Here is a 13007-nt window from a genome sequence, read left to right on the forward strand (position 1 = left end):
TACATTTACCATTAGTGAGGTGTAAAATCCAAAAGAGTCAGATGATGATGTGTTCTGTATACTCTAAATTATTTTTGAATGTGTAATCCTACATTATGTCCTTTATATACAGTGCAAGTGAGCATATGAATAAAGGAGGATTAGGTGAGGTTTAAAGGATGTGGGGGTTTAAGGGGTTTTATTCTACAATATGTGCATTAAGACGTAACACGCCTCTGTAATCAGGTGTAAGAGTTTGAAGGGGGGTCAAAGTCAACAGTCCTGTTCTGTGCACACAAAAAAAAGAAAGTATTTTAAAGTTCATCCACTTGATGTTTTTGGTCCCTAAATGTGTTTTATGAGACCCAGGCTGAAATGTTTACCATGGTTTCAACTCTATATAGGGTTATTTAGAGAGAATGGAGATCTCAATTATATGTTTCCTGCCTTTATATGGAGGAAATTAAGGACTTACATGTGACTCATGCTCAAAATTTGTAGGAATAAGGATCCCTTTATTATATCAGAGCGCAAACAGACTTGGCTACAGCTCAGGAGGGAACAAAATTATACTCATGTGACCTTTAATGTGCAGACAGTTTCAGTGTGTATGGACATCCATCATGGTGGCAATGGTCACACTGGAAATACTCCAGGATGTCCAGGCAATTAGTTTCTACTCTGGAAACCTTCTGTGTTCATTCTGAATGTTTTAGAGTTGTTGTTTTTTTATTGTTTGTAAAAGCTAAAAAATAACACACAAAAAAGGCTTACGAACTAAATATCCTCAAATTTACAACAAAGGTGCCAGATTGTGATTTAACTCAAAATTCAGTGAGCTTTTCCAACACCATATGGCTGCAGTGTGAGAGCTTGGCTGTGGTGAGTTTGCTGCCTTCAAATGAACATAGATTTCTCAGGAATGTCACTGATAACCTGTCCTATGTGTTTTCGCTTTTCTTTTTTGTTTTGTTAATAATTTTAATGCTGTAACAAAAGCACGCATGGATCATTTGATTTGCTGGCTCACTGGCCTATTAAATAACCATGCAGGCACACAAACTCTTGAAGCTACTTGAGAATGCAGATCAAAACAAACATTATTGCATTAGTGTTTCTACACTACAACTTTGCACTGAAAAAACACAGAGAGTGGACTGATAAATGAAATTATTCAGCTGCTCTGGAAACTTCTTTTTATATCTGTCGTTTTAGCTTTAACGTGGAAAGATTAATTTCTATTGGCTTGTGTGTAAAAATTCAGCCAGGTTGTAACATAATAAAGATTTGTAAGAAAGGGTTTTTTTCTTTTCTAACCTTGCCACGTCCTGCTGACTCATATTTATGTTTAATGTGTTTGTTCTGTTCTGTACATGTTTGTCTCACAGATCAGAAAAATAGCCTGGGCTCATCTTTAAAATGCATTCGTGCACAGAACGAGGACTGAAGCTCTGGACCCTGAGCTGATTACACCAACCAATAACCAGCAGCTTTACAGTCCTGGAAAGTTGTTGGACTCAGGATGGACAATTAAAAAAAAAAAAGGATAAAAATTAGTAGAACCAAAGATATCGTCTTTAAATCCACATATTGTTCTTCTTCCTGGTCAAGATCTGGCGAGATGAGGAGTGGGCAAACATCACATCTTTCCCAGGTTCCCTTTGAACCCACTCTGTAACCGTTAACCACTGTACGGATGTGTTGGCAGCTTCTTTTCTGTAATAATCTAGAGCAGCAGTGTAAGAGCTGCATCAGGCTCAACACATTTCCCACCAACCAACACACAAAAAAATCCTATAACACAAAAATCACATGCAGCTCTTCATGCTGAAGACGATTCCACCGACCACCGGAAATATCAACAATGTTATAGGCAAAAGTCTGCGATGACCTCATCATCAAGTCATCTTATTGTTGACGTTTGGGTTTTGTCCACACCAGTAGAGCTTGTCCTCTCCTCTCCTCCGCCTCCTCCACTGGCAGAGCAGCAGCATGCGAAACGTCTTCTGGAAGGTCTTGTTGCACAGCGCGTAGCACATGGGGTTGATGGTGCTGTTGACGTAGCACAGCCAGTAGCCCAGGTGCCAGAGGGAGGTGGGGATGCACTCGGTGCAGAAGGTGGAGATGAGCACCATGATGTTGTACGGCGTCCACGTGAGGATGAAGGCCAGCAGGATGGCGCTCAGAGTCTGGGCCGCCTTCTTCTCCTTCACCAGCACCATCCTCTTCCTCTTGGTGATCTGGTTCTTCAGCACCGGGTCCATGGGCTTGGAGGTGGTGGAGGAGGAGGACGGGGAGGCGTTTTTGACGGGCTGCTCTGCCTCCGAGGGGCAGGGCGTTGCAGGTGTAGGGTTCCCGTTTTTACCCTTCGACCCAGGTTTGAACTTATAAGAGATGCACTTTTTACTGGCCTTCTTCTGAGGAGTGGAAAAATACGGATCATCTGTGTAATCAGTCGCCTGCCCGTTCTTATTACTCTGCCCACTGCCTTGCTCTTTGAAAGATCCCTGTGGGGTATCTATTGAAACATGAGGCTCCTCCTCCTCAGACGAAGTGTAGCTGTTAAAGGAAGTTATCTGGTCTGCTTTGGCCCAGGCGTCGTCCGACCTAGTGGTTGTCTTTGTGGCGTTACTTTGGTTAGACGAGGACCAGGAGGCCTGACTCCGGTCTCTCCTCTCGCCTCTGGTGAAGTGAAAACAGGACTGAATAATGGTTTTCTGTGGTTTATTCCCCTCTGGAACATTTTCTTTTGTGAGTCCCTGCAGCTCTGCCAGATCTTTGGTGCGTTTCTGTGTCTCCTTGTAGATCCTACAGTACAGAATAGTCATAACGGACACCGGGATGTAGAAAGCAGCGATCGCTGTCCCAAATGTGATCACAGGCTCAGTTAAAAACTGGATCTGACACTGATCTCTCTCCTCTTCCTCCACCTCTCCTGCAAAGTACTGCCAGCACAGAATGGGTGGCGCCCAGAGGACGAAAGACACCAGCCACGCGAGGCCGATCATGATGGCAGCTCTCTTTGGAGTCCTCTTTGCCCTGTAAGTCAGCGGCCTGGTGATGGAGAAGTATCTGTCAAAGCTGATGACAAGCAGGTTCATAACTGAAGCGTTGCTGGCCACATAATCCACAGCGAGCCAGAGATCGCATGCTAAGTTCCCCAGGGACCAGTAACCCATCAGTATGTATGTGGTGTACAGGTTCATGGACAGCACTCCTATGATGAGGTCAGCGAAGGCCAAACTCAGCAGGTAGTAGTTGTTTACCGTCTTCAGCTGGCTGTTCACCTTGAAGGACAGCATCACCAGCACGTTGCCGACTATAGTTATCAAGCTGACGATGGCCGACACTGTGGCGATGGTTATAACCTCCCAGAGGCTGTGAGGAGCAACGTGGACGTGTGACGTGTTGCCAAAAGTGCTGTTTGGAGGATCCATGGTGCCGTGTTATCTGTCTGTGCTACTGGTCTGAGGTCAGTATGAAGGGCCCCTCTGTGGCTCCATGTGCAAACAGCAGGTTTCCTGAAATGGAAAGAAAAACAGCAATGAGACAAACTGCACAGAATTATTATTATTATTTGTCATACTTTTACAACGTCTGGATAAAACATGCATTCAAATATTACTCCTACTGCTGTGGCTGAAGTAGTTCAGTGCAATTAACTGTTTTTTTGTTTTGGTGAAAATGTTTGTGAGCTGCAACATCATGTCTAATTTTCAATATGTTACATAATGTAAAATTATTTATTCATTGGAAAAACAGTTGGTAGTTTAGTGGTATTTCCAGGCTGTGATATAATTCATCACAACATAACAACAAACATGCTGGAGAAAATATTAAGTATTGCTGCTTTTTAACATACTTTTTACAGTCTAACATTAAATCATATTCTAATTCTTATTTGTTAATACTTAGTAATATCTTCTTATATTGATATTTTGAAGTACAACAAATAAATTAGTTATTTGTGTATTTATTGTATGTGCTTTTTATCCCTAGGTGTAATTGCGTAGCTTACGTGTATTAGTGGAGGTGAATTAATATTTTGTTTTATAACTGTTGAATTATTGTTTATATTCTTATCATTTACTTCATATCTGGGTACCTAAGTTTGTACATGCACCGTGTTTCAGTCGAAATCAAAGCCGGAACCACTCATACACCATTTAATCGTCGGACCCATTTCGATGTTGCACCCAGTCTAAAACTGCCGCCACTGTGATGTGTTACACTCTAACTCGTCCGGCCGCGGCAGCAGCAGCAGAGTAGACAGGACAGCAGCACAGCGATGGAGGGTCGACCGGCGAGCAGAGGCAGGGGAGGCGGCTGGAGGAGAGGCGGCCGAGGCGGACACAGCGACGGTGACAGCTCCGGCGGGGAGCACCGGGGCCGAGGCCGGGGAGGGCAGCACCGCGGCGGCCGGGGCAAGAGAGACTTCCACCGGGGCCGGGGCCGCGGCGGAGGAGGCCCCCCGGCTGCAGAGCTCCATTACCGGGTGAGAGAGCACTGGGTACCCCCCCCCCCCCCGGCACTTGCACCCCCAAACTCGGTCCTCCTGTTATTATATCGCTTTGACAAACTGCGTTGAAAATATAGTGAATTTAGTTGTTTTTTTTCCCCCCTCGACACTTTTTCAAACTGTTACACAAAACTTAGTGCGTCATGGTGTTTGATTCACCCTAATTACCGCTCATTAGAGTGTAATTATCAGCCGGTGTTGCAGGTAATTATCACCAAACTACTGTGCAGAGGCGCTGTAAAAAGCCTGATATATTGTTATGTTGTTTAAATGAAGTTATGCCTCTAAAAGCTAACTTATTGCACCACCATAACCTGGCTCATGACTTTGCATTAAACTTTATGAGGCTGCATGTTCTCTACTGTACATTATAGGAACCATGAGAGTCCATTATCTCCCTACAGAGGCAGAGGGAGATTGAACAGGGTGACACCATCACTGGAGGATCATCAGGCCTCTTGAAATGTCTCCCACAGCACTTTAATGTTAGCACATTGTACAATGTGGTGCCTCGGATATGACACTAGAGGGTTCATCTCCCTGTTTCCAGCGGGGATGTTCAGTCAGTCCATGTGCTCCTGCCATGGTAACTACAGAAATTAGAAGTTGAACAATAGGGGCTCTTTGATTGCAATCATAAAAAAAAAAGAAAGAAAAAAAATCTCCTTCGGTTCATGGGGGCTTCTTGATTGCAATCATGAAAATCTCCTTTGGTGCATCCATAGCTACCATGTGGTCTTGATGATATTGGGTTTTTTTTGGGTGGGGAAGAGACAAATGAGAATTGTTTTGTTATTTTTGTCTGTGTGTGTAAGTGTGTGTGTGAGTTTTGACAAGGCACTGACGGGAAAAGCTGAGCAAAACCCACAGTGACACATTTGTCAGTCTGCAGGTTTCCATGACAACATCATCATTAGGAGTTTTTTTTTTTTTTTTTTGGCAGCTATGTGACAAAACAGGAAGAAATCAGTGACTCAGACGATTTTAACAAGTTCAATTTGGGCACCGTCATCTGTTCTTTGTCGCACAGTCAATGAGACACGACTTTTACCTTTTTAAAAAAAAACTTTTTTTGTTAGATGTAGCCAGCCACCGTCATGATGGACAGGAGTGTTCATCAGGTGTTAATGGTTCTTTACAAAAAAAAGCCCTTTGAATTGTACTTGCAGCTTAGACTTCTCAAAATGAGACATACAAAACTTTTTTTTTAGAGAATCTGTTATTTCTCTTCATCATGATCCACACCTTTATTTTTTGTATTAATTAATGCCAGTTATTTTCCTGTTGACAGACTCATCTGTTGGTTGAAACCTGCTGTTTTGTCACCGTCTCATCACCTGGACTGTGGAGGAACATTAGCTGAAAGTTGAAACCTTGTCCTTGTAATAAAAGAAGAGGCTATTTTTCTGCAGAATGGTGTTATTAACCTTCACTTACAAAAAAACCCTCCTTATATCTGCAGTATTCAACTTCTAGGGTTTTTGAAGTTTGCAAATTGCCAGACTTGTCATTGATATTCCTTTTAAATTATTAAAAGTCACCTTCAACCTGTCTAACTACATCATAGTCTGCAATTCAGGTGCAACTGGACCAGCCCTGTGTACTAGTGTGACAAAGAACAGATCACGGACAAACAGTGTGGGGTGATACTCATTGTGTTTTCCCGCCATTTCAGCATCAAGATGAAGGTGCCGACGTTCAGGAGGAAGACGAAAGGACGCAGGTTTTCTCCAGGAGGAAACTGGAGTCAAACTGGGATCGTTACGCGGCGTCGGAGAGACAGGAGCCCGATGACGACATGCCCACTCAGAGGGGAACGGATTACCTCGTCCTGCTGGAGTCAGCAGGTAAGAAAGATACGGACACGGAAAAAACCCGACAGAGTCTGTGTTTGTTTTTGCGAACCACACTCATCGTGCCCTGTCAGCTCTCAGCGGGAGTCGAGTCAGGCGTCTGAGCTTTCCAAAACAATTAGATACTCTTTAGAGCTGACTCATCTGGGCTTAGATTTGTTTACATGAATGAGTGAGTTTATTTCACAGGTGGAAAGTGAACAAAACAACTTGCACATAACCATGGAGGAATAATTTTACTGAAATCCAGTGTAGTGGCACCGTAAACACGATGAATAAAACCAAATTTTTCCCAAAAGCTGAAGCGACAATTTCACACTTAGGGCACACTCACACTAGGGCCAGTTGATCCGTACCGTGCTGAAGCCCGAATGCCCCCCCTCCCCTGTCCCCCGCTGGCCCGCACTCACACTACCTCGAACCCAAGCGTGCTCAAGCACGGTTGCCTCTGACACAAACGTCATCACGTTGATATACCAACACGGCGGATTCGCTCTGACTGCAGAAAGAACGGCGCTTAGACCGGTTGTCATGGTTATCTTGAAGTTTAATCAAAGCGGCGTTAACTAGCGATGTTTACGGCGCGACGTAATCGTTAAGTGACTGTTGTTTACATGTGGTTGCAGACACGTGGTGGAGAACGAGCCCGCAGCGCATTACGTGTGCGCATTCCTGGCCAAGCGTACCGTGCCCAAGCACACCTCTCCCAACCGAGCCGGACCAGGGAAGTGTACCGTGCTCAGGCACGGAACGCTTGCACTCACACCAGCAATAGAATCCGGACTTTAGGGGGCAAACGTGCTTGGGCACGGTACGATTGCCTAGTGTGAGTGCGCCCTTAGTTGCTGCGTCTCTGTTTACGTACTTCCATTCTCACACTGGCCATTGTTTTTGAACGCAGAAGTGCATTTGTGTTGCAATTATGGCAACATGCAGTGCACAGTAAGTACCCAGGTGGTGCAGTCAGAGTGGCCCAGGAAACTGAGTGGACACTTCTGATCCTGAACGGTCGCCATCTTGGCTACAAAGAAGATGATGATGATGATGATGAGAAGGGAAAAGCAACGAGTTTTAAAGAGGAATGATGCAAGATTTTTACCTTAATGCAGAAGTAAGCGATATTTTTGTGTTAATATAAGTCTTAAATAGTTATATCTTCCGACAGCAATCACTTACATAGAGTGTTTGGACCGAAACACGGGTCTGTCAGTCACTCTGCTCTGCTCTGAGCCGAGGAGAAAACATTTATCGTATCCTACAGTTTTTATCCAATGAGGAGAGAGAACGGCATGCAGGGCTGTGTGTGCAGCCAAGGAACGCCGTGAATGTGGTGACGTAGGGAAGAGGACTGTTATGGTGCGTTCAAGGCAACTCGTAGAGTTCACGGGTCGGAAGTTACGAGTGGCCGTTATAGTGACTTTCACAGGTAAAACAGGTCGGAAAAACACGAGTGGGTTGCCTGGAACGCTACAAAGTCGTAAGTTGTGACTTGAAGCTGTAATTTACGGTTTCAAAAGCCTGCCTGGAACGCAGCATTAGCCAAAACGACCGGATCGCTTACTTCTGCTTTAATTAGGCAGCTTCAGAGTAATTGCGACTTGTGACTTGTTACAAGTGAGAGTGGAGGCTCTCTCTCCCTTCAACATAGCGTCTCTTGGCCGAAAACCAACTTTGCAAGATCAGAGCCTCAGACCCAGTGTCCCAGCTCTCGTCTCTGCAGCACCGACACAAACGCGCCCCGTAACCTGTAATCTCTTGTTTATGACAGATAAGACTACATACTGTACACGCCGTGAGGTAAGAGTCAAGAAAAGAAAAGGTTGACTTAAACCTGTCACAGATGACCGGATGGGCGTCACGGTCACATGTTGCAGTCGTCATTTCAACCACAGTGTTTGATTTGGTGTGTATGACTAATGTGTCGCAGCAGCACATGTGCTATGTTTTTATTTGCTGCTCCACCATGTGGCGTCACTTTGCACAACTAGATATTCACTTTACCAATAATCACTGGATTACAGCGTTTACACAGGAGTATCATGTTTTTGTGTTGACTTTTAATTTGTGTATTAGTGGCTTTCACTGCGTGTCAAATTCTCCACTGAGACTGATTGTGCTTTTCTGAAGTCTGCGTCTTCATCCTAATTAGTTAAGAGGAAACGTCTGCCGTCTTCAGGGACTGTAATTGCTCTGTATGGACACTGCTGTCGGATGGCTGCATACACGATCCTTGTTTGTCTTTGTTTGCACATTTCAGCCTCAGTGGTCAGTGTTTTGCCCCCTGGGCCTTTCTGCAGCCTCATCCCCGTGTCTGTTGATACTTCCTCTCTCCTCCCCCCCCCCAGAGGAGCAGGAGGTAGAGAGCTCAGCGCGTCTTATTAGGATCGCTTCAAACACAGCACAGGACTCAGATTCAGAGAGAAAACAGCCTCCGTGTCCGACCGGCACGTTCAAGCTCGTGTCTCTCTGCAGGTTGAGTTAAATAAGGCAGAGTGTTAGTGTTAGTCCCCAAGTCTGTCAACTGTGCCGCCTGCATTTTTTATGATGTGACAAACTGGGAAGCAGACGGTCTCATTTTAGCAGCTCCCACATGTGCAGTAATTTAGCCAGAGTTACTGGTGTGTGTGTGTGTGTTTTGAATTCGCTGTCGCCCTCGGCTTTGTAGCAGTTGTTAAGGAGAGACTCCACCGGATTTTAGAAGAGGGCGATGCGGCTTCACCGGCCTCTGTGGGCTGAGACGTTGTAGGCGGAGGTAAACACGCCGCCATTACAAACTCACACAGTAACAGCGATGTGTTCAAACCACAGCATTGCACACATCAGATGTTGTTGAATAAAGATGATCGAAGATTAATCAGAATTTAGTCCAGTTTTGCTCGATGTCGACTCTGAGCCGTGCTGCCTCACATCATGAGACAATAAACTTCAGCCTTGGAAAGACGCCAACAAAAGAAGATCAACAAGTCTGTTTCACTTTTCTAAATCTCAGTAAATCCTAATGTTCACTCTCTCTCAGCAGCGCGTCGACGAAGGACTGACCCTGAACTGAGAAAGAAGCAGCGACAGGGGGCAGAGGGCGAGACCCCACCCCACTTGCCTCTCTCTGTTTGAGCCTTTTAATGTGTCCGTACTTGACGCTCTACTTTACCGACCTATTTAAGTTTATTCAGTTTTCAGCGAGCAGCGATTTTAACAACTTCTCCAGTTATCAACAGACTGAGGAAACTGACAAGAAACGAAACCTCTTCTGACCTGAAACTCTCTCTGTCTGCGCTCAGACTTTCGTGGCATATTTGTCTCTTTTTCTCCTCAGACTTTATTTGTGTCATCTATTTGTAAGCACAGTAGCAACACACACACACATACACAGACCCCTTGTGGTTTGGGAGTTGGAGTTGAAGGCTGTCCTCTGCATTTATGTCACTCTCAAACTGGGTTCTCGCTGCGTCTGTCAACCCTGACAGAGCTGATCTGCACCTCCTCAAAACTCCCGAGATGTCGGAGCTGAGGAGAAGATCTGACTCGTTCTGTGCAGGACTGGAGTTGGTCAGTTTAGGCAGCCTGTAGTTTTTTTTTCTCCACATGTTTCTGACGCCTTCACAGGTTTCTGATAATGAGGACGACACCGGGCAGGTTGGGGCACAGTGCTACAGCGCAGCCAGGGAGGAGAGCGTCTTATTTCACTGTGTTGGAACTAAGTAAAAAAAAAAGTCCCATTCGAGATTTTGTTTGACCTCAGGTTTGTTCATATTAAAAAAAGAACAACAACAGATTATTAGTTTAGTTTATGATGGAGCACACATTTTTTGTGTTCAAATCTACCTCAAAGGGATATTTTTCAATTATTCTGCTTTATGCACATATAACCTTATTGTTGCTGCCGTCAGAGCAGCTTGAAGACGACCAGGTGGTTCCTAGGCCTTGATCAAACCCTGCTAAGCTACATATCGATCAAAGAGAAAATTAATCCACAACAATCATTTTGATAGTACGTAGTTAAATTTGTGGATGTTATTTATTAGTAAATAAGTATTTTCTACTATAATTAATAAAAGCTTTGGTTGATATCCTCTTTTTCTGTAGAAAATGAAACTGTCCTCTTGGTCAGTGCTTCTCAAACCTTTTTTACGGACCCTCATTGGACAAAACTTTGAAACAAACACCAGAAATACACATGAAATGAACAAATATTTCAGAGCCTGAATAACGTTATTAGTCAGTGTAAGTTCAAATTACTGCCGTTGGCATGAATTTTTGGGAAAATTTCAAGAAATTTCTGGGGAAAAAGTCTAATATTTCTGAAAAAAAAGTGGTTCAATTTTGAGAAAAAGTGGAGAGTTGAGAACCACTCCACTAGGTGGACTAAAACAAAAGTACATCCTGCACATCAACAGGTTAAATCCTATAGTGTCCTGTCCTGTAACTCTTTTCTACCTCTTACTTACATTTGCTCAGTGTGCTGTCTTTGTAAATTATCAGCTTTCTTCACCCAGTGCAGTGAGGAGAACACGCTGCTGAACGCTGGAGTTGAAGCAGGCTACAAACAACCATGTGTCAGGCGAGTTGGCCAAAAAAGGTGATTGTGGATCTGATCTTGATGCAGTTCCAACCCTGGAGGCATTTATCATGCAGCGCCTCGATGTAGGAAGCACAACTGTGGCTTCACCTGGTTTCCCTCTCTCACCCAGTGTCTCCTCATCATGACTGAGTAGGTTTCATAACACACTGCTGCAGGTAGTGGAGCACTTCACTGTGTAAACTGTCTCCACCAAACTCCTCTGGTGTATAAATATAAAACATAATCTAGTGTTGGATCTGAGGCCTTACACTAACACATCAGCCTGGTATTAATGGAACAGTGATCATGCTCAGATAAGTGAGTTTCCCTGTTTTATTAATAATATATGGCATACGAAAGACCTGGAAAGAATTTAAATGATATTTTACTGTTATATATGCTCTTTTTATTTATGTTTTTACTTGTTTATGATTCGGTGAGTTAGTCCTGTCACAGACCTGTTACATCACTCAGCTTCTTCTTCTAACATTGTGCATACCAGAAAATATTCAGGTCCTTTTAAGTCATTTTTAAATCTATAATCCAGGTTATATTTTTAAATATAATACTTGATATATGGTAGGTAATTTTTAAATGTATCATAGGTTTATTTTTAAATGCACTGAAATGACCCACAGGGTGAGATTTTTCCCCTGTAGCTCCTATGGCAGCGCGTGTAGCTAATCAGACCTAGGTTGTCATGGCTACCATTGTAAACACACAACTGTACTGTGGTGGCATACCGATTGTTGACGTGGTTACTAAAATAGAGGTCATGGTGTCTTGATTTGGTGTAGCCTTGGCTCTAAAATGACTTGATCTGGTTTAGGAAAAGTGATTTGTGGTTTTGATTAAACTAAGCACTTCCTGAACATTGGATAATCTTTGTTGTCATGGTTACAATACAAAAACGTGGTTAGCTTTTTTAAAATTTTATTTTACTTTTTATGTTTTTTCGACGTTAAACTGCTGGTTTGCACTCATGTACTATCATTTTTCTGTGTTTTTGTCAACTCATCCATCAACACCTTGTCAGCATATATTTTTCTCGGCTACTGTAATATTCACTATGGCCACTAGATGTCGCCTAGCAACCTCTACAGACAGTCCATGCTAGCAACAAAACGTAACTATGGGACGACTGAGGGGCTTTAATTCATTCATTATTATCAAGACCCAAGTAGAGCTATCAGCTACTTAAAGGTCCAGTGTGTAATATGGGAGGAAAACCGTGTCACCTAGCGTTCAGATTCTAGATTTCAGCGCTCACTCGCACTCACTCATTCAGTCGGCAAAGTGACGGTGGTCTCCAAGGACAAAAAAAAAACTTGTTTACCACGACTGGGAGTATTTCAGGAGCATCGAGCGATGAGGTGAAGATCTAAACCATTTTACGATATGTCTGGTGTTTCCTACTTCTTTCCTTCCGCCGTCTTCATTGTTTTATTTATGAATGCGAAAATCGTGAAACGCGCTTTCTGGCTGGCTAAATTTGCTGTTCGGGCTGCTGTACAAACATGGCAGCGCAAGATGGCGGCAGTCTCTAAAGCAAAACGCTTGCTATTAGGGCTGCCCCCGACCAAAGATTTTGTTGGTCGACCAGTAGTCGTCACTTATGGCGATTAGTCGACTAATCGACCCCCCACCTTGAGGGAAAAAAAAAAAAAATATATATATATTTTTTTTTAATATTTTTTTTTTTTTTTTTTTTTTTTGCCCGCGGTCAGGTTGAGAATTAATTAATTAATGCTCGTGACTCGGACCGTGTTGGGTCCGAGATTCAACAAGCCGGTCGGGTTTCACCGTTATTACCGGCAGAATGACCGTTTATCACCAATAAACACAGTAGATGAGGAAGGTAAAAAGTTACTGAGCTCAGGCTGTGTGACGGGGGTGCGGGGGTGGGGGTCCGCGGCGTGGAGCGGTGCGGGCATAGACATGTCTATGGGTGCGGGTCTCTGACTGCAGCGGGGACTATCATGGATCCGCTCCGTGACACTGAGACTGACCGCCGGTGAGCGCTGTGGGACGGGACCGGGGCTCAGACAGCACCCGCTAATGGTGACAGCGGTGATACGAGAGAGACGGCCATTCCGTA

The 13007-nt window shown here is 44.0% G+C and overlaps 2 protein-coding genes across 2 annotated transcripts in view; one reads left to right on the plus strand and one right to left on the minus strand.

Moving 5' to 3' along the window:
* Positions 1–1877: 1877 nt before the first annotated feature.
* Positions 1878–3416, minus strand: chrm5b (cholinergic receptor, muscarinic 5b; the record flags this gene model as incomplete). The annotated part of the gene is made up of 1 exon (XM_084000391.1): positions 1878–3416. One exon carries the CDS (start codon positions 3414–3416, stop codon positions 1878–1880), a length of 1539 nt encoding a protein of 512 aa, XP_083856517.1.
* Positions 3417–4236: 820 nt separating this feature from the next.
* aven (apoptosis, caspase activation inhibitor) overlaps positions 4237–13007 on the plus strand; it is a 37156-nt gene continuing 28385 nt past the window's right edge. The window contains exons 1-2 of the mRNA XM_084001278.1: positions 4237–4474; positions 6174–6345. Coding sequence (XP_083857404.1) covers positions 4268–4474; positions 6174–6345 — 379 coding nt within the window. The 5' untranslated portion in view covers positions 4237–4267. The remainder of the gene's footprint in view (positions 4475–6173; positions 6346–13007) is intronic.

Source organism: Trachurus trachurus (genome assembly GCF_905171665.1).
Source record: "Trachurus trachurus genome assembly, chromosome: 24".
Taxonomy (NCBI): Eukaryota; Metazoa; Chordata; class Actinopteri; order Carangiformes; family Carangidae; genus Trachurus; species Trachurus trachurus.